Here is a 20,259-nt window from a genome sequence, read left to right as displayed (position 1 = left end):
AAAATTGTTCCCCATCGACATCGGTTCTGTTCTAGAAAGGCGATAACTCTACCGGGAGGGGGTCAATAAGAAAGTCGTTGAGCATTGTTCTCCAAGTCGTGAGAATAAGTCGATAGCCAAAACATGAGTGACATAAATTTGTTTTCAAGTGGCACATTTCCATTTCCATGCGTTTGTCATTGTTGTTGATTGACAGCGATTAGAGGATGGAGAACCAGTTCTAATTGACACAACACAACATATTCATATTCATATGCGTGCTTACGTCAGTTACAATAGTTTTTCCATCAGAGACTGTAACAACTGCTGCATGACTCAGCACTGGCCCAGTCGTGGAGGCACTTGCCTGATAAGACCGCCCAGTGAGAGTGCATGAAATTGAACAGAGCATCTTATCAAGGAGCAAACATTGTAGCTACGCATAATTCGAAGAATGTCTGTTGCGAACCAGAGCCCGAAAGTGTTAGTCTTAAAGGTCGTGTGAGAGACCCGATAGAGATGACTACTCGCATGCCAACAGCGTGATTTGCCATGCTCCGATTAAAAGTCAACCGCTATCGTGGTTCGTAATCAAAATTTACAGCCGCCCCACAGAAATAACTATTAAATGATTGGTAAATGAAACGATAATTTGACTATAATTTGAGCACATAAATCGGTGTGGAGTGGGTGGCGGGAATCAGTGTAGGGCATCCTAGCGCTATCGCTAGATCTTACTACAATTTCTGGTGGTCTGTGTCAAGTGCGTCGACGCTTAAGCAATTATCAATACTTATGTTTATCTCCCCGAAGTGGGGTTCTTAAACTGTTAACAGCAATATAGGATTACCAAAGCGCCCGCCCTCCGCACGAGTAGACGTAGACGGGTCGCTTCGATGATAAGGATAAGTATCAGTATAGTATATTGAAATTCGTTTGTCGTTATTTCGCTGTCATTTAGTAGCTGGAGAGCCATCGACAGAGTCGCTAGTACCGGGTACTTTTCTGTCAGATCCGTGGAGTGCTTGTACTAATAGACAATAACATGAAAATCGAGTGGGCTCCCCTACACGTCCCGCTGGCACGACGCCTGCAGACCCTGGTCACAGCGGTTCTCACCGTCACGTTCTTCACGCTGCCCCTTTTAGCCTGCCTCGTTGTTGCAGTCGTGCTGGTAACCATAGGAGTGCTGACATTGGTCAACTTGTTCATCTGCATAGTGTTTATCTTTCTCAGTTCTATGGGGGCATCATACTCCGCACTTTGATGCTCATTTATTTTGTTTATATGTTTGTGGATCACAAGAGAAACTACTCCATCTTGGAAGGCAATGGGTAAGTCTGTAAAATAATTACTTATTGTAGAGATAATCGTATCATATTCAAAATCTCCCTTAGCTGGATGATAAACCGTTCGAATCGTTTATATCGGAACTATCGCGACTATTTTCCCATAGAGCTAGTAAAGACAGTGGACCTGCCACCAAACAGAAACTACATCTTGGCCAGCTTTCCCCATGGCATACTCGGGTAAGCAGGCCGACAGATAGCCAATCTTATCGGGCTACTCAAGTGAAGACACATAGAACTGAATATATACATACATTAAAATGATCCCTCAAATAGAACTGGAGTTTGCGTCAACATGGGACTGGACATCGGCAAATGGCTGGAGTTGTTTCCCCAGATCCGTCCCAAGGTGGGCACCTTGAATCAACACTTCAGAACACCGCTGCTCCGTGAAATTGTGCGCTGGTGGGGAATGGTGTCGGTGTCCAAGGAGTCCCTGGTCCGATTGCTAACCAAATCGAATGATCCAAAGCATGCGGGTAATAGCGATGGCTTCACGTCCAATGCGGTGGCCATACTGGTAGGGGGCGCCCAGGAAGCCATGGACTCGCATCCCGGGAAGTATATTCTGACCCTGAAGAACCGCAAGGGATTCGTCAAAATGGCCATTCGAACGGGGTGAGCTAATGCTGGAAATATGTTATGCAAATACGGAAGTAACCTTCTTCTCCATCCAGATCACCAATTGTTCCCACGTTTTCCTTCGGGGAGGTGGATATATTCGATCAGGTGGCCAATCCACCAGACTCGTTGCTGCGTCGCGTGCAGTCTGTGGTGAAGAAACTGACGGGAATATCCCCGCTTATACCAGTGGGTCGTGGCATCTTCAACTATTCCGTTGGCTTCCTGCCCCAACGCCGTCGCATCGTCCAAGTTGGTGAGTATCAGCGCAGTCCGTATGAAAGAAAAAGCGCAATCTCTAACAAACATTTTGATTCCCCAGTTGGCTCCCCCATCGATGTGGTAAAGAGTGAGCAACCGGATGCCGCCTATGTGGACAAAGTCCATAGACAAGTCATAGAGGACCTCGAGAGGATGTTCGATCTTTATAAGGAGAAATATATACCGAACTCAAAGAACAGCAAGCTGGTTATACAGTAACTGCCTCTGATATTCTCAGGCCAAAAGTGATCTTCAGTGTAGATGGGTTATGCTTTCTAAGCATTTAAGCACAAACACAACACACACACAAAGTCGAGTTTAAGGATTATCTTTAACGAAAGCATACTATACATATGTTTTGTTGTTTTCCTTTTATTAATTATTACCAATTATTTATATATACAAAAAGAACAAGGAGCTGGATTGTAATTTTGTAATTCGTATTTGGAAAAGCTTAAATTAATTGCGCATTTTGTGCCACGATGCCATGCTCTGATCATTCATTAATTGAATTATCATCTTCCGCCTTGTATATGCTTTAACAACTATAAGGAATTTGATTTTGGTAAGAGTACGTGCTACGCTAGGAAAGATTCAATCGCAGAATTTCATTAAGGTACAATTCAATTTAGTAACACTTATCCAATTTCTTGCTAGTTTTCTTTTTCTTTTTATTTTAATTTGTTTTTTCCGTTTTTAAACTCTTAAGCAATGGCAATATTTGAAATTTTATGGAATATATGTATAAGTTCAATTGGGATGCTAGTTTTAAGTACTTGCAGTTGGCTTAATTTTTCAAAGTTTTCAAGTACTCGTAGACTTAGAGACTTATCTACAAATTTTCAAATATTTTGAAAAGTATTCGCCTATATGTATATTTTATGGTATATTCTTTGAGAAAGGAACACTTGGCATAAATTGGGTTTTCGATTGGAGTTCTCTTGTAGAGCTGAATAGGAGGCAAGGCCGTAGATACATGGATACATAAGCATATATGTACCATATGTTCCATTTAAACAACGATCTCCTAAGCTCTCTTCAAGCGTAACTTTTGAGTAGACTGTACTTTTAGCTAATTGAATAAGTATTCACGGTAACGCTGATGATTGTTAAGATCTGAATTCTGCTCTCACTATCGCATTCCGATTAATTGCTGTCGATACAAAATATGTATTTGGCATAATTGTATATATATACATACATATATGTATGTATGTTTATTGTAGTGGATGATATATATCCTCGACGATTATACATATACATATGTACATACATATAAGAACATTTCCAAAAACTATGTCTCTACTTGGTTTCTCGTTTTACAATAGGTACTAGCCAGGCTTCTGCTGCTGCTTCTGCTGCTGCTGCTGGCAATGTGCTGCGGTGTCAGGAAAGCGCATTGCATTGCTTGCATTAGCCCTTCATCGAAAGTTCCTCGACTTTACTTTGTTTACTTTGGTGTTTTGGTTTCTTTAAATCAATCCCTGAGTGCATTTTGCTTTGCATGTACATAATTGCTATATTAATCAACTGTTGAGTGTTGGCTGTGGATCTATGTATGTATGTATCTCCGAGTACTCGTAGATGTTGGCAATTGGCAATTGAGTGGGTTCGGCATCTGTCGTATGTGTGCGTGTTTTGTTGTCTGATTGCTGCCAGCGAGAGCGAGTGCCATAATTGATTCGACTAATTACAATACGTATGTATATCTATATAAATATATACTATGTATATTTATCCATACATATACTGAGTTGTATATGGCGACGGCGTGCTCTTGGCTTGGAGTCGGGACTTGGGTATCCTTTTGAGCGCAAACGGTGCTTGGAAGATAAAGGGGGACCTGTGTGTGTGTGTGTGTTTTTCTGTCCTTCGCCTAAACATAATTCATATCAAAGTTGAACGTTTAACATTAACTATTCGTTAGGTTCTTTATTGGTGTTTCGATTCCTGGGAGGAAGGGGCCGTCCTCACGGTGAGCTCTAGTAAGTATCGTATCTACAAAAGGTATGCGTTCCGAGTGTTGATTCGCTTGCGTTGATTCTCCCCTTTGGTTTGTAACTTGTTAATTGTTAGTTTTGTGTGTATTTAGTATATTTATTTATGTATAAATACAATTGAATTTATAGTACGTATGTATTGTATGTATTTATGTGTATATATCGGGGGATCAAACTGCATACGACGCGTTAGGCTCTAGTATTAATACATTAATAATACAATTTGTAATTGCAAAGATAACTAACAATACAATACAATATATATATATATATTTCTATATTCCTTTCCAAATTCCGTAGTACAAGTAATCATTTTTGTTATATTTGTATATGTGTATATATGTCCGTCATCTAATCAAATTTCATTTTGTTCAGCACTGCTAACATTTTTTGGTTTGTTTTGGTATCATCATCATCTAATAGCATCGTCCAGATCCACATCCTCCTACTTATCCTCATCCTACTAATAGTTCAACGTGTGTATTCTTATGTCCTTCGCCTGCTGTCAATCAATAAATCTTCTGAATCAACTAATTAGCTAATTTCCATGCACTTCATAAGAATGTTTTACATAATTCTCGCTTTTGGGGGGGGATTTAGGATTTACATATCTGTACGTAGATTTATCATTTATCTAATTGGTTGGGGCGTGGGGGCGACTCTGGGCCCTTCCACAAACGAATGCTAGACAATGCTCAACAAAACTTGCGTCAGATCAATCGGTAAACGACAACATCGATAGTTATGCGCAAGTAAACAATTATTACTTATCAAGAAAACAAAATACGTTCTATAAAATCTATAAAAACTTCACATGTGTGGGTGTATATATATGTATGTATATGCTATGGCGGCTGCGCTGTCCTTAGACAGCCACAATGGCCGCCATCTACGAGGCAGTCGGCACAGGATTGAAGTAATGCAGGCCATTGGTCTGTAATTAAAGAGAATCATCAGCATTGGAATCTATATCAGCAAATCTTGGGCTATAGTCCTTCTGTCTTACCGCCATGTCGTATTCGGTTATGTAGGCGGGTATTTCCAGCTGATCCTTTGTGATGGCCGAGTACAGATGCTCGACTCCAGGCAGAGAATGCACTTTGGCCTTGATGGCGGGCGCCATGAACGTGGTGAACCACCAGGTCATCATTTTGGTCCAGAATGTCGGATGTACTATGTAGAAGGCCTTCAGGTTCTTCTTGTATCTGGAAGGCAGAGTTATTAGAGATTGTTTGGAAGTCCCTCAGGATGGGGCACACTCACTTGTAGGGCAACACACTGTAGACCTCGCGCAGCCAGTGCAGCGATGGATAGTTATTCGTGGATGTCAGTGTGTGGAAGTAGGAAATAACATAGTCTCCTTTTACGATGGGATCCAGTAGCTTTATCAGATACAGCAGCGCCTGCAAAAAACCCAGTTTATTCAACACTCTGACCCGACATTGATTCGTGCAAGGGATTGGAATGCCTACCTTCTCCAGGTCAATGTTATGGGCGGGGAACCACTTGCCGCAGAACACAATCACAGGGCGACCTAAGCGGTCTACACCGCTCTGATACAGACAGCCAATGCCCGAGACCTCCGTCAAGTCCTCGACCTGAGCGCGACGCAGGAGACGCTCGTATCTGAAGAAGAAAAGATAGTACAATTATTATATACATGGGAAAATGCAGTAAGGTAACCGAAAATCAACAGTGAATCAATCAGTTGTTTGTCGGTGAAAGCTCTGGGAACAATGGATGTTTCATCTCAAAGCAGGTAATAGAAAAGATGGCCTCTTTTTGAATCACGATCGATTAGAGAATGGATTACACGCATGACTAACTTTATTTATTTAGACAGACACACACACTCGTATATACATATGTAATCTGTGTACTTTTCTTGGGAAAGCGCGAGAAGCTAAGCCCATAGATACGAGTATTGCCACAGCAATTATGTGAAATCACTTGACTATAGACTAGAGATACACAGAGGGTTAAGGGGGTGTCTCGCAATCGATTATGCCGGCACGCAACTCCAGGCCATGTACGAGGCGACGACAGTCGCTAGTGACTGCCATAACAGTCTGTCAGTCCGTCTGTCCGTCAAGAGCAGAGCTGCTGTATTTCGCATTGGCCAACTTTTTGAAATTCATTTCGCAAAAGCGTTCAAAATCATGTTTATCTGTTGAATTATAAATTTGAAATGCGTGCAATGCTGTTGTTTCGCTGGAGTGTGTGCTTTGCCTTAATTTCTGTTGGGCAAATATTTGCCAGATAAAAGCTCAAAATTAGATCAAAAGCGGGAAGGATGGAGAGGGGCAGTGGGTGAGGGGGAACCTTATTAAATGGAGTGATGAAAATCGTTCTAATTTGAACAGAAATTGGATTGGTAATGCACTGCGCACATTACTGCATGAGTCACATTCCAACTGGCCAGATAATGGATGCACATGACTATATTTACACATCTGTACATGTTCGGGAGCTGAAAATTTGTGCGAAATTGTGCTAAGGCGATTAACAGCTTTCGACTGACACACGCCTCATTAAAACATTGGGTCTTTGACTAATTTCAGGTGAGAGATCCGTATCGTGCCGCACTGAACTCCGGTAGCAGCAACCGATAAGTCGCAGCATGCTGCAGAGCCGTAAACGACTGCAGAGGAAGCTCCCAGATAAGGATCAAGATAATTCTGGCCAACACAAACGCCCAAATGTGACGCATTGTGACGTAGTCTTAGCACAACACAATCTCCATCTCATTCCTAGTGTTTGCCCAGCTACAGATACAAATGCTGATGCACGAGTAGTGGGTTCAGATGGGGCTTGGGTTGGGGTTGGTTGGTGTTGTATGGTGTTGGTTGGTGCCCCACGAATATGGTTATCGTGTGAAAAGCACAATGAATATTAAGCCGAAATGCTAATCCACGGAATAAATCTCACAGCTTAACAACTTGCAGCAAAAGCAGGGAAAGGTACTAATGTTATTATTAGATCACATTTCCTGCAATCACGGATGGCATGTTATTGTTCACTGGCACGTACTCGCAGAGCGAGGCATCTTCCCCTGTTTGTTCATTAATAATGTAGCGGGTGGGCCAAGGCCAGGGCCAGGAAGGGGGAAATAGTGGAAATGCATATCGAATTGAAGGATATACATAAAAATGGTTCCATAAATAGCACTGACGTCATGAATATGTAACAAGCGAACCGACGTCATCGCAATTGTGGAAGTGATTCCGACTTCTTACAGTGATTGGCACCTTTCAATGGATTCCGACTGATATGTACCTTTCCTCAGGCGACTCCATGAGCTCATCGGGCAGCACATCGTTCATGTCGCCCGTGGTCTCCTGCATGGGACTCGAGCCCAGGTCAATCGACGTCATGCCTTCCAGCATTGTCATAGTTCACAGTTGTAAGTATTTGTTGGTGTTGGTGTTGGTGTATTGTCGGTGGGTGGCACTAGTTCGCGTGTCTCCTCCTTTCGCCTTTCGCCTTTCGCTATTCGCCTTTCTCTTCTCAAACAATTACGGTTTATCGATTTTAAGTCAAAATAGAAAATTCCGTTTTACGGGCTGGCCGATCTGATCTGATTTCCTTTTGCTCTCTTATTGTCGTCTCCTTTTCAGCGCTATTTCGTTTTCAATTGACGCAGTATTGTCTTATTCGTTTTAAATTTTAAGAGTGTATAAATAGTTTAAGAATTCTCGAAAAAAAACTATACGTGGGCAGCTTCTTGGCCAGACTTTTGGTTGGTAAACGGAAGCCGCGCGTGAATATGCAAAACTAATGCCTTTATGCTGTGCGATTCGGTTCACAGTAAAATTATTGAATTTATCTCTAGTTTATATAAAAATTGGCGCCGACGGTGGCAAAACTTTGAGTATTTCAATTCACGTGCGTTCGCTGTGAGTGGCGCCTTTCGACTGAGCGGTGGAGCGGCGTGCTGCGCTGCTCTTGAATGCTTTTTCGCCCCCATCACTCGCATCTATGTATATTATGTACCCCATCAGCAGGTCAGAGGAGAGCAGCGCACAAGCAAAGCAGAGCAGATGGCACAAGGTGTATATTAACAAGGCCTTGTTTGCCTCTCTCTCCTTCTATATCCGCCTGAAGCGATGAGAGACCGAGAGAGAGGTCTGTGGGAATCTCTCACCTCAAATGAATATACCTTGACAGCATGAAAGCAAAGCTCGCTCCCGCTCTCTCTTTTCCTTTCTCCGACTTGTACTCTTTGAGCGTGCGCCCTATCGCCGCCTGTTCAATGACATCAGTTACAACAAGCAACAACAACAAAAATCAGCGGCACCAGGCAATTGCCCAAGGACATGCTAACCGCTTTATTTGCGCTAATGTCAGTCACTCCAAGACAAAAGAAAACTGTCCAAAAAATGAAATCAGTTCAAATGTTTGCATTCGTCAGTGGCAGCTAAATGCGCAGAAAGCCACAGAAACGAAACCGAAATGGCAAAGGTTCTATTTCGGTGCTTCCTGTCTTCTAGTGCCTTCTCTCTTTCGCCCACGCAGTGTGTAACAATTCCATCAAAAAGAGAATTGAAATGCGAAAACATTACGGTAAACAGCAACATCACCATCACCATCACTGACACTGACTCATGCACGTGTGCTTGTGGGGGAGATTCTAATTAAAGCTAAAGGGAGGAAGAGGCTGCGCGAGGTGCATTCCCCTCGCACGCACACGAAGAAACTCGTTCAGGAAGCGGCGGCGCCTGCTCGTCTCCATCTCCCCTCCCCCGACCACTGGTACTGCCAACCGCTTGAATAAATTACGTTACATGGGGAGATGTTCGATTAAACGTCTACAAAATGTGCGCAGCGACGGCTGTGCGGTTTCATTCAATGAACTGCAACGGTTCGATATTCTTATATGTTTGTATGAATGTGTATGTGGTACACACTCCAAGGTACAGGTTGTGTGTGCATGTACCGACCTGATCTGATCCGGTTACGTGTGGATGCCCGGTCCCATTCGCACTGAAGCATGCCAGAATATGTCATTTTAATTAGGGAACTGACAATATTATATTTGGCGAAAATGTGCATTGAATTAACGCGATGCATAATCAAAACTGTCATTTATTATTCGACGAGCGTGAAGGGAGAGGAGAGCAAAAACGATACTATTAATGGTAAATACTCATTTTAATAAAGCATTTTCCGTTGAAAAGGCTCCCCCCAACCCATTATCTATCTTTTAAAATGGTCTATTTTGGCGTGGCTTTGTCACGGTAATTATCTATCTCATGATTCCATTATAAATATTCATAAATATTTAGCTCAAAGCTTCACTTTTGCGACTTGAGCAGTAAAAGAAAATATTTTTAGCTGGCATTAAAATTAGATTTGTATTCAGCTTAAGGTGAAGGAGATGTCATGCAAACAGTGACGCCGACATGGTCAATCCATCGTCACTGCTGTCGTCACAAATGGAAAACCGGGCACTTGGCATTCTGCGATTACTGTTGAGCAGGACCATGGGCCCTACTGACACTCCGCTCCGCTCTGCTCTCCCGTTCAATTCAATTTCCACTTGCCAGCCCGCCCGGTGGCTGCTTGCGTGCCAGTGCTCTGTAAAAATTTCGACAAGCGGCAGCGGAATCGGAATTTCCATAAGGAGCAGGCTGAGGTGGGTCGAGTCGTTTGTTAGACGCTTAAGATATTTCCGGCATGCTTTTGTAATAAATACGCTCTGGGCCAAGAGTTCCATTACAATGTGTTTATGGGCGGAATGGGAGGGTGCGAAGTCGGGGGCTGCGTGTCTTGCTGTCAGTTTTATGAACTGCAGATGTCCCCCGCGTAGCACTCGTTGGGTGTAAGGTACGCCCCAGAACGAGTGACGCAATGCGTAACACGATATGGGGGACAGAGAATAGTGTTGTGCTGCATCTGTGGCGCCTCTCACTCACCTCTCCTGGTGCTCGATCCCCTCGACGCCCTCGGATATGACATTCTCATAGACTCCGGCCCGCGGACGATCACTAAGCAAATGTTGTCTGTCCAGATCGCGCTGTGGGAAGACAGAACATGTGTCTTTATAATTAATCCGATAATCTTTCGAAAACCCAATCAAAGCTCACCTGAAGCTGGGTCTGAAGTCCACTGCTGTAGGAGTTCGGACTGAGTCCGTTCATGTCCTTGGCTCCGTACTCCAGGTCCGAGCTGTTGCCCTCCATATCGTGCGGACTAACGTCGGAATCGTCGTCGGCTGCAAGATGCATAGAAAGAGCATCGGTTGATTATAAAGACTCCCAATGTATTTCCATGGTCCCACTAAGCCTACTCTATTACATGAGAACTCAAACGAGTTGTTTATCATTTTGGGCTTGCTATTATCAGAGTACAGCTAAAAGATAATGCTCAGCCGAACTTCAGCGATGCGGAATTTGAGTTGAACTGAAAGCGGTCTCTGGCACGGCCTTTTCTCGACTGCGCTGTCGGAGCGCGCGAGCAGATGAGCGAACGGCAAACAAAAACTGGATGCTGCTGCCTGCCTTTGCTCTCCCCCTGCGATAGCCCGATAAGGCGACTGCGTATTGCTCCCCAGTGTTGACATGATTTAGTTTAGGCCTGGTAGCCCACAAAGAATGGAGCGACTGACATTCGTCGCGGCTGTCCTGATAAGCGGTTTCTTCAGGTAAATTAACAAACTTTTGTTGACAAACTAACGTAATGCAAATGCGAGCAAGTTTTCTAGTTTTGCTTTACAAGATTAATTTACGAGCAGCTAACAAAAAAACGTGTGTAATTTCAAGGTTGATTAGAGTTAAAAAAGAGTTCAATTCAATTCACATTAACTGCTTTTGGGAAGCTTATATTATTGATTATTGATATTATTCTGTTGGTCCTCATCACACTACTACTTTTTTTATATCATATTATTGATTATTGTATTCGTAATATTGTATTCTTATCACCCAGAAATGCTTGATTGCACTTATTTCGAAAAAGTTATCGGCTCTGACGATCATATCACTCATTTGTACATTTACGTGACAAATGTCAAGTATACACATAAGTTACGCGACATGTAGCATGTAAACTACACAGCCTAAAAGTATGTTGTCTTGGAAATCTCTCACGAATTCATAGCAATCAGCCTGCTGTCAGCGCAGCGTCGGATGCAAATATAAATGTTTGAAATTGGTAATTTCTTGCTCACTTTAAATGGATTTTTTGGGATAATGTAAGTCATTTCTACTCAATTCTGTAACTTTCCTTTTGGTGTAACACTGAAAAATTAGTTGTGCGGAATGAACCTTTGGTGGAACAATTAAATTTGGTGGCCAAATAATTGGAAATTGAGCGACTTGTACTAGACAATAGAATGCAACTGCTAGTGACCCGCACACGACCGACTTTGCAACGTAACTGAAGCCATAGAAGTCAGTCAGTCAGTCAACATAGCTGACGAGCAGCGTTTGCATATATTTTGTTGTTTTTCATGTTCTTTGTGCTGCTTTTTTGGCTCTAATCTTATCGACAGCCGCACAATACGATAATAACAGGGCCGAAACGGAATCATTACCGTACCCCGAGTCGTATCTCCATTCGCTGGAAGATAAGCACAGGCTTTTTTCATCTTCGACAGTCGATAGCAATAGCCCGACGAGATACGAGTATGCGGGGAAAATAGTGACGACAATCAGATTAGGAAATACTCACTGTGGCCGTGACGCATGTGGACACTGTGCTGGGGATTGCGAATAATGCGGATCTGGCGGTCGGGATCGGGGTGCTGCGGCTCGCCGAACTCGCCGCCAATGTCCTTGGGCAGCTGCCACAGGGCGCTGCGCTCCTCCAGCTGGTCGCGGGGGAAGTAGAGCGGGGCCAGCACCTCGTAGGTCCCGCGCTCGTTGCTGTTCACACATAATATCACAACCTGAAGGGTGCACTTGTCCAGGTAACGTCGGATGGTGCCTGCGGGCGATGGGAAACTGTCATTGGAAACTCTCAAGGTGCGGCAGGCTAAACTCCACTACTCACGCAGGGCAATGTGTGCGGCCACATCCGATGGAAAGCTCTTCTGGTGGACACTGATGTTGCACAGGGCGATGGTGTGCAGGTTCAGTTCCTTGGCCTTGCACAGAACGTTTCTACAGATTGAAATGGGCGTACGGAACAGCATTAGAGAGCGCCATGGTAGCGATGGGATCATGATCATCCTACCTGTAGCAACAGTGCAGCGTATTCTCGGCGGCGGTCTTAAACTTTTCCCTGTAGGTGGGCGCCACTGTGTGCAGCACATACTTGGCGGGCAGATTGTATCCACGCGTGATGCGCACATCCCCAGTGCGGCATTCTGAAAGAGGAGAATGAGAGCTGAAGCTTAAGAGGGAGGAAAAAGTGTCTCATCTCTGACCCCCACTCACCTTTGACGTTTGTGCTCAACTCCTCCCTCAGCTGATTGCCAGCGACGGCGAGTATGCGCTCCGATATGGTATTGCTTTCAGTCAGAGTTTCATCGCTGGTGTTTGTGATGGCGTCCACATCCAGTGTGGTCATGTCGCCATCCCTGCGGACAGAACAAACGAACTGACATTACTCTCACTGGCACTGGCAGAAGGAGAGGCTCACTGCAATTGCAGTTCCACTTCCACTTACCAGATCACCAGACGATTATTGACATCTTTGGACAGGGGAAAGGGACTGCGATTGTGCCGGGGTCCGCCCAGCGTCGAGTAGTCCGTGATTGGCAGCCGAGTGTCTGTTTTCTGCGAGCCACCCCAGGTGGCCAAGTTGTCCAACTTGACGAGCTGAAAAGGATGAATCGACAGGCATGGTATGGCATGAGCATCGCTGGTGTTTTTAGTTCGAGCTTTACTCACACATGAACTGGAGCTGGAGCTGGATTCGAATGCTTTGAAGTCCACATTTGAGTTCGTGTCGAGACGCATTGCGCTCACTCTCTGGAAAGGGTAGAAGAAGGAAGACTGTGAGTATTAGATTAAACATATTTATATCATCTGCCGATCGGTGTGTAACTCTGGCCAAGCTCAGTAAGCACCAAACACAACCTGTTCGAGTGTCTCAGTTTGTGGTTCTTTCGTTATTTGGTCATTTCCATTTTGGCAAGGCAATCTGTTAACGATAAAGCCAACTCTTTCTGAAAGCCGGCCAAAGCCAGTTTCGGCCTGCGGAATCTTGTGTGTGGCTGAGTGCCCAAAAGTTATCTCCAACTCCGCGAGTGAGTCACGTCTGATAGCCCCCTCCTGCTCGATGGGTCTCGGTCTGGACGAGCAGTGAATGAATTGTATAAATATTTTCTTTCTAATTGTCATCGTTAGATGTCATCACGTAGTCGGAAGATCTTAATTCGCGAGTAAACACGACAAAAAGTGTCTAGCTTTATTCCGCCGGAGAGAAACGCCCAGTCCCATTGTTAGCTGCTGTTCGTTTTTAGCTCACAAATTGGCTCACAGAAAGGGCTGCCTGCAGCAGTGTTTCCTTCCATGCCCTCCACCCTCCCCCCTCCTCCTACCCGCCCAGCGATTGCCCCACCTGCGTCATGTGCGTCACGAGACGAGCGTAGTGAAAGGTGAAAATAAAAGTCAGTCACCAGAGATGTTGCAAAGTGCAAACTGCTGGGCAAGTGCTGGTAACTGCAGCTGCGCTCTTAATTGCCATATCGGATGCTGGGGCTGGAGCTGGGACTGTGGGCTGTGGGCGGCTATATGCTATATCGCATCGCCTACCTTTGCCCTTTTCGGCCAGGCAAACACACACAGAGGTGGCCAAAAGTGTAACCAACTATGTGGGCGTGTGTGCAGGGCGTGATGCATGTGCATCAAAACATCCTTTCGATCCACTCCCATTTGCACAAGGGAAAAGGGCTGGATGGAAACGGTAGGAAAGCTGGTGTCAGTGCCAGTCATTGTTACGGATTTGTGTCGAGTGCCTCTGTGCGATAAGAGTAGGTGTCGTGCCTCGAAAGGGGGGGGTAAACACACAATGAAAAACTTTCCACATCCCGAACACAGAGGCTCTTCTCGCACTTGTTTAAACCTGCAAGATTTCAAGGGAATGCCCGATGCCCGCATCTACGAATACGATGGATTACAATGAGATTATGTAGAGAAAGAGACGACAGTTGATCGGGGAAAACCACTGTTTTGATATGTTTGAAATCAGAAAATGGGTAAATAGTAAGTAATTATATTAAATTGTGGGTGTGGCAAGTGGCGTGGAAACAATGTAAAACAATGTGTAATCGGCGTAGGCATTACTCAGGTCTAAATATAGTACCTTCCAAGCTACGGATGTTCTATGTACTTGAGCTCTTTGTGGGTTCAGATAGACTAAATATACAGACTTGTCTGTATAAGAGAATGGCCAGTTCTGTAAGAGATCGTTTAAATAGAATTTTCTACTCGTATTCCATCATCAGTAAATTTAAAATAGCAATAAATAACGTTCCCCCCCTTTGAGAACCCCTTGAGGAGCCTGGCGTGATCGTTGGCTGTCATTCATTCATTCATTACATAAGCGTGCCAGTGGGGGCGGCATGCAGCACAGGTACAGGCCCAGACACCCTGTATACGGGTCCAACAGGTCTAACCGGCAATCAAAATTGACAAATAATGTCCAGCTTGTTTACGTAGACTACGTTAACTACGTTGCGAGCAGCTGTTGATAATGATGATGATATGGTGTTGTTGTTGTTGTGGAGAAACAGAGGCAAACGAGAGGCAAATGACGCCTCCACTGGGTTGGACTGTGTTGATTTGCGCGCATACCACAGCCACAGTGGTGTGCCACAGCCTCTCGCTCTGCTCTCTCTCTCTCTGTCTTTCCCGTTTATCAGGAAGCAGCACAAAAACAGGCTAAAACTTTCACTTTGCTGTCGAAATGAGATTCCAGTTAAGTTGCAGATTGTGGCTGCAGTTGTGGCAGGACAACAGCCGAGGCCGAGGTCGAGGACAACGGCAACGGCAACCAGGACCACGCTTGACTTCCTGCCTCCCTGACCGATAACTTGATTCGCAGTTACTTCTTTGATTGCATTCAATGTGAGCAATCACAGCAGGACCTGCCACTGCCACTGCCCATGCCACCACCCCACCTCCCTTGGCCAATGGAGTGGGTTTCTGGCCGGGGTCCAAAGGGTGGCATGTGCTTCCTTGGCGCTGATTCGTCTTTCCAGTTGGCGTGCCGAGTCAATTACATTTGTTCAACTGTGTTGCATGACATGATTGCCGCTGCCTTCCCACTTCCCCCGTACCCCCCGTACACCCAAGAGAGAGGAAGAGAGATAAGTAGATTTTGTTGGAAACTGTTGGAAAGCGTTGCATTCGGAAATTAAGTAAATATAAATGTCGATGCAGGGGATTGAGAAAATTCCTCATCATTGTTGGACTGCGAATGTGCAACAAATTGTGGCAAATATGTAGGTTCGTTTTTCCCCGATTAATAAGAAATGATATAAAATCAATATTTGACAGGGGATTATACCAGATTATACCAGATATGATATGGGATAAGACACTCAAAAATCAATATTAAGAGACTCAATAAATTATAACGATATTGCGAGAGTATTCCCCTGTCGTTCATGACATACGAGTGTTCTATATGTGTTCCTTGGACTCCCCACTCCACTCCACAAGCACTCTTCTCTTCTCTACCACCGTTGCACCCTTCGACCCGTTCAGTTCTCATTTGGGAAAGAAAACCTGGCACAAAGTTTGTTTACTCTACACGCTCAATCCGCCAAACTGTTGCATAATAAATGCGAAATTGTCGCCCACATGCCAAGGCCCGAGCCGAGTCGAGCCGTCCAGCCGTTCCGTTCTGGTTGGATATGTTCCAAAATAACAACGAGAACAGAAAAAAGAACTTGGCTTTTGTCGCCGTCGTGGGTCATGTAAAACTACAACAGGGGCAGGAGCGGGGGCAAGGACTGTGGCAGTAACGGCACCCGCAGCAGTGCCAGTAGTGACAACAATCCATTGGGTCTGCGCTTGGCACGAACCGAACCGAAACGGAACGGAGTGGAGCAAGAGACGAGGGACGGGTAACGGGAGACGAGACTCTGGCAAATTAAGTATACGCCATGTATGTGCAGGTTGTTGGCATTGTCCTTTGCCTTCTGTGATCTCCGGCCCGGGGACAAACCCAAGCCAAGTCGCATACCAGCAGCAGCGCAGTACCAGCCGGGAAGCGGTCCAATGAGCGCCAACGATTTGTGTATCTTTGAAATTCAGCAGCGGAAAGTCAGCGTCAGCCAAATATTTGTTGTTTATATTTATTTCGGATGCGTCATAGGCGGGGCCTGGCCTGGCCTGGCCTGGCCTCGACGAGGCCCATGTTTGGCTTTGTAATGCTCTTCGCAGCGCGTTTCAATCATTAGCCCAGGCGATTCTCAAGCCCAACGACAACACCGGTGACGTCACCACTCCACTGGCGCTGTTCTAGCAGATAGTCGTGCTTTAACGACTGCTCGCACTAGCTCGCACTGAAACCAATTTGGGATTCATTTCCCAAGCCATTGTTAACGATAAATTGCCGCAATCTTCCAGGCATTATCTACCTCTAAATTGTGTCAAATTGTCGACTGGCAAATGTTAATTATAATTTGGCCAAAACCCAACCACATTTCGGGCCAGCGATCCACCTGAACCCCGGCCAAGTCGACTGCATATGTATATATAATGGCCCCGCCGAAGCATTAAATGAATGTGGGCGGAATATATGCCAGGAACATTGTGCTCTGGTTGGCCGACTCCAATGACCCCAATAAGCTGCCTGTCCGTCGGAACAATAGATCCGATATTACTCGGAATTGTTGGGGAAATTACAATTCTATTAAGGAAATGCCACACACTTGCATGGCCAATGCTAAAACGTTTGTTATAATGAAGCAGCAGCCGTTGGCAGGGGAATGTCCGAAGGGCACAGTGGTACAGATAGGTACAATTCTTAGGGGTTCTTACTGATTTATTTCAAATACTCCAATGTACGGCGACCGTCAGAGTGTGTTGAATGGTTGGAAAACATTACATGGAGAGTAATTACACTATGCACCGAACTTTTTTTGTAACCAGTGGAGGTATGAGCTGCTTTTTACAAGTTCATTGAAGAAATATTCTTTTTCAATATTTTAACAGGTACCATCTACCATCGTTTTGACCCACTGTGATTTCGTTGGTCTCCGAGCAATTTGAAAACAATTTGATAATTGAGCTACGGAGCTTCCGTCCTGGACAGGCGGAAGGACATGTGTGGGGGCTACGGATGATTGACTGGGGATGCAATTAACCGTCGGACAGGTGGGGAATCGCATTCATCGTTTCCTTGCCGCAGCTGCAGCTTTGAGTCGGAGGTGAATCTGAGCTAACTCGATTGATGGCTGGCAGGCATTGGTCAGTCGAAAGGTCAGGCCACAGTTGGCAGAAAGCAGGGCTAGGGAGGGAGGGTGATAGGGTGGTACGCGTACTGCAGTCATATTTGATATTCAGAACACAGAATTTCAAGGAAAACTCACGGGCTTAGAGAAAGCTGAATCAAGGCTGGGGGCGATGGTGTGTTTACAGTGGTTATGGTTCGGCTCGATTCTGATTCAGATTCTGAGCGGGGGTCTGTTCATTCAAATGGTTTACCACTCGCTTATTAATGTATTTTCGTATAAATTTGTAATGCATCCGAAGCCCCTGCAGCACGTACACATGGCATTGTCAGCAGGCGGACAGGGGAACAGAAAGGGGTATCTACAATTTTCACTGAGTCGGAGTTCGTGGATAAACCTGTCACTGAATGAACGTTACCACCACCCAAACCACCACCACTACACCACACCACACCACACCAACACACACACAGACATGGCGGAAAATGTTTGCTTGGGGAGTTCGGAGAGACAACTCACTAATCAACCGAAATCATAAATAATTAGTACTGCTCTGCCTCTGCAGCCCCCGTTCTGGCCATTCTGCTGCTGCTGGTACTCTGGCTGGCTCTTGTGGCGCAAACTGGAAGTTGCACAAGCTACGCTCTTGAAGGTTATTGTATCTTTTTTCTCCTCTTTCGGATACGGATACTATAGCATCTATGAAATTGAGAGTGTGTGCGCGGGGCTGTGTCTGTGTGTGCGCGTGGGCTTGTGTATTTATATAGCAAGCCCCCTTTTCCACCAACGTTTTTTGCCCATTTCGAATCAGAATCAAAATACTATGGGCATTGTATAACCCGTGTGGTAGCTTTGTATAACTTCTCAAGAATCGAGCCCAATAGTACCGTTGTTGGCCTCGTTTTCAAAAATGCACACACAACTTTTTCGAAATGAAAACACCGTAAGTAATGCACAAACACAAACACACCCACACGCGAAAGCACTCGCTCCCATACACACACAGACACCCACTCGCACGCGTGTGTAAACGGGTGAGGTGACACAGGGGGTGGCGGAGAGTATGAGATAAAAGAAAACGCGGTAGTTGGTGGTAGGCGCGGCGGAGCTTCAGCTTCAGGTAACTCTGTCCGTGTCTTCTATATGTGTGTCTGCATGTATGTATGCATGCACAAGTAACGCTGAACGCTGAACGAGTGTCTGTGGCTCTGTGCCAGTGTGTGTCTCTGTGAGTATTTGCAGTCAAAATCGGATTCACATTTACTATACGCACTCTTTTCGTTAATCAATGAATCAAACTCGAGCTCCAACAGCAGATACGGGGCTCGGAACACTCTTTTATTGCTTTGTCGCGTTACGTTTCCCGTTCTCTCGAGTTTCTCTTCCTCTTTTGCCAACTCCGCTATCCACTTGCTTCGTCAGTGAAAACGTGAATGAGGAGCATGTTCAATTTTTGGGGCGGCAAGGCCGACGAAAATTCAAACGAGAATGGGGAGCAGTTCACACTGAGCTTGAGCGGACCTCAGAAATATACCAAAATATACCGTTTATTTTCGAAATAAACCGTAAATATACTGACGAATTATTCAACGAATGCAATTAGGCCATCAATGTGCGCGCCAAATAGAAATTGTTTGAAAGTGAGTGAGCGACAAGGATTTAGACGGAATGTTGCACGGAAGTACAATGTGAGAGAGCGCATGCAAGGTGAAAACACCCAATTGGCCCAATATACCTTGAATATACTTAATATACAAGCAGCCGATTTTGTCTTCAAGGTATATTGTCCTCACTCGCGAGGTGAGGTGACGTTCGTACGAACCATTTCAATTTGCCTTGGCTGTTTTTGCTTATTGTCCATACCTTTTTTTAAAACCCCATTTGAAATTACGACTCATTTTATCGTTGACGGAGAGAGGCGCAGTGTGACCGTCTGACCATCAAAAATAACGCAACTATACCCCATGAGGAAAATTCAAACGGGAATGAGGATCATGTTAGCGTTTTGGGGCGGCAAGACCGACGAAATTAAAACGAGAATAGGGATCAGTTCACACTGTGCGTCAGCAGACCTCAGAAATATACCGAAAATACGACACAAATTACAAAATATACCGTATGAGCCCCTTGGAAAGTCCAGTGTAAAAAACCTCCATTGTCCAATTTTTGTCTTTTACCGAATTTTTGAAAAAATTGAGAATCCCCGTAACCGAAATACCGAAATGGGCCGATGAAAACCCCCTTTATTTAAACAGGATAACAACTTGAGTTAAACCGCGGAAAATAAGGACCTTGCTGCGATGAAAAATCCCACCACGAAAAAGAGAGCAAATCCCACAAAAAGAGAGAAAGTCACAGCAACAGCTTTAATTTCCATCAACTGTTACGTTCGCTGTTGCATGGTTGTTGGTTGTATTTTTATACCCTATAAGAATATAAGAGGTTTTATGTACATACATATATATATATTCATCACATACCTCATCGGCTTTGACCGGGTAAGTTTTCCTTGTTTCCCCATATTCATCTTTTCCATTGACTGATTTTTCTTGGTACTTCTTCTTTTTTTTTTGTATCCCCTCTAGCTCCATTGGCCGAGACCCTATCTGGCTACAAGCTACTATTCTACGATCTCCTCCTCCATTTACTTTATTTAACTCTTCCTTTACTTTTAGCAGGTCGCGGGTGATTCCGCCGT

At 44.8% G+C, this 20,259-nt stretch overlaps 2 protein-coding genes across 6 annotated transcripts; one reads left to right on the top strand and one right to left on the bottom strand.

Moving 5' to 3' along the window:
• The first annotated feature begins 308 nt into the window (after nt 1-308).
• On the top strand, nt 309-3,423 carry LOC6590975 (diacylglycerol O-acyltransferase 2). Of its 2 annotated transcripts, XM_026986749.1 has the most exons (7): nt 309-614; nt 941-1,153; nt 1,216-1,313; nt 1,377-1,508; nt 1,605-1,946; nt 2,006-2,205; nt 2,272-3,423. In XM_026986749.1, exons 2-7 carry the CDS (start codon nt 1,025-1,027, stop codon nt 2,427-2,429), a joined length of 1,059 nt encoding a protein of 352 aa, XP_026842550.1. In that variant the 5' UTR covers nt 309-614; nt 941-1,024; the 3' UTR covers nt 2,430-3,423. The 2 variants fall into 2 exon arrangements, with proteins under 2 accessions (XP_026842550.1, XP_002015780.1); XM_002015744.2 differs by having other exon boundaries at nt 309-1,153.
• A 1,040-nt stretch (nt 3,424-4,463) lies between these two features.
• LOC6590974 (protein GDAP2 homolog) lies at nt 4,464-18,982 on the bottom strand. Of its 4 annotated transcripts, XM_002015743.2 has the most exons (13): nt 18,835-18,982; nt 13,045-13,125; nt 12,821-12,972; nt 12,589-12,731; nt 12,386-12,518; nt 12,203-12,312; nt 11,882-12,136; nt 10,297-10,424; nt 10,126-10,226; nt 5,683-5,836; nt 5,474-5,613; nt 5,217-5,415; nt 4,464-5,144 (listed from the first exon to the last, which is right to left on the bottom strand). In XM_002015743.2, the coding sequence occupies exons 2-13, from the start codon at nt 13,111-13,113 to the stop codon at nt 5,100-5,102; spliced, it is 1,629 nt and encodes a 542-aa protein (XP_002015779.1). In that variant the 5' UTR covers nt 13,114-13,125; nt 18,835-18,982; the 3' UTR covers nt 4,464-5,099. The 4 variants fall into 4 exon arrangements, with proteins under 4 accessions (XP_002015779.1, XP_026842548.1, XP_026842547.1 ...); XM_026986747.1 differs by lacking the exons at nt 11,882-12,136; nt 12,203-12,312; nt 12,386-12,518; ... (2 more) ...; nt 13,045-13,125; nt 18,835-18,982 and adding an exon at nt 11,435-11,495; XM_026986746.1 differs by lacking the exons at nt 11,882-12,136; nt 12,203-12,312; nt 12,386-12,518; ... (2 more) ...; nt 13,045-13,125; nt 18,835-18,982 and adding an exon at nt 10,508-10,550.
• Nucleotides 18,983-20,259: the final 1,277 nt, after the last annotated feature.

The sequence above is a fragment of the Drosophila persimilis genome, unplaced genomic scaffold (assembly GCF_003286085.1).
Source record: "Drosophila persimilis strain 14011-0111.01,24,50 unplaced genomic scaffold, DperRS2 tig00000002-arrow-pilon, whole genome shotgun sequence".
Taxonomy (NCBI): Eukaryota; Metazoa; Arthropoda; class Insecta; order Diptera; family Drosophilidae; genus Drosophila; species Drosophila persimilis.
The sequence above is the reverse complement of the archived record's forward strand: the minus strand, read 5'-3'. Positions and strand labels throughout refer to the sequence as shown.

Coding starts and splice junctions, on each gene's coding strand:
- LOC6590975 (XM_026986749.1), top strand. CDS start 1,025: ATGAAAATCGAGTGGGCTCCCCTACACGTCCCGCTGGCACGACGCCTG. Junction 1,509..1,604: donor TTTCCCCATGGCATACTCGG/GTAAGCAGGCCG, acceptor TCCCTCAAATAG/AACTGGAGTTTGCGTCAACA. Junction 1,947..2,005: donor AAAATGGCCATTCGAACGGG/GTGAGCTAATGC, acceptor TTCTCCATCCAG/ATCACCAATTGTTCCCACGT.
- LOC6590974 (XM_002015743.2), bottom strand. CDS start 13,113: ATGCGTCTCGACACGAACTCAAATGTGGACTTCAAAGCATTCGAATCC. Junction 12,313..12,385: donor ACGCTGCACTGTTGCTACAG/GTAGGATGATCA, acceptor TTCAATCTGTAG/AAACGTTCTGTGCAAGGCCA. Junction 5,614..5,682: donor ATAACATTGACCTGGAGAAG/GTAGGCATTCCA, acceptor GGTTTTTTGCAG/GCGCTGCTGTATCTGATAAA.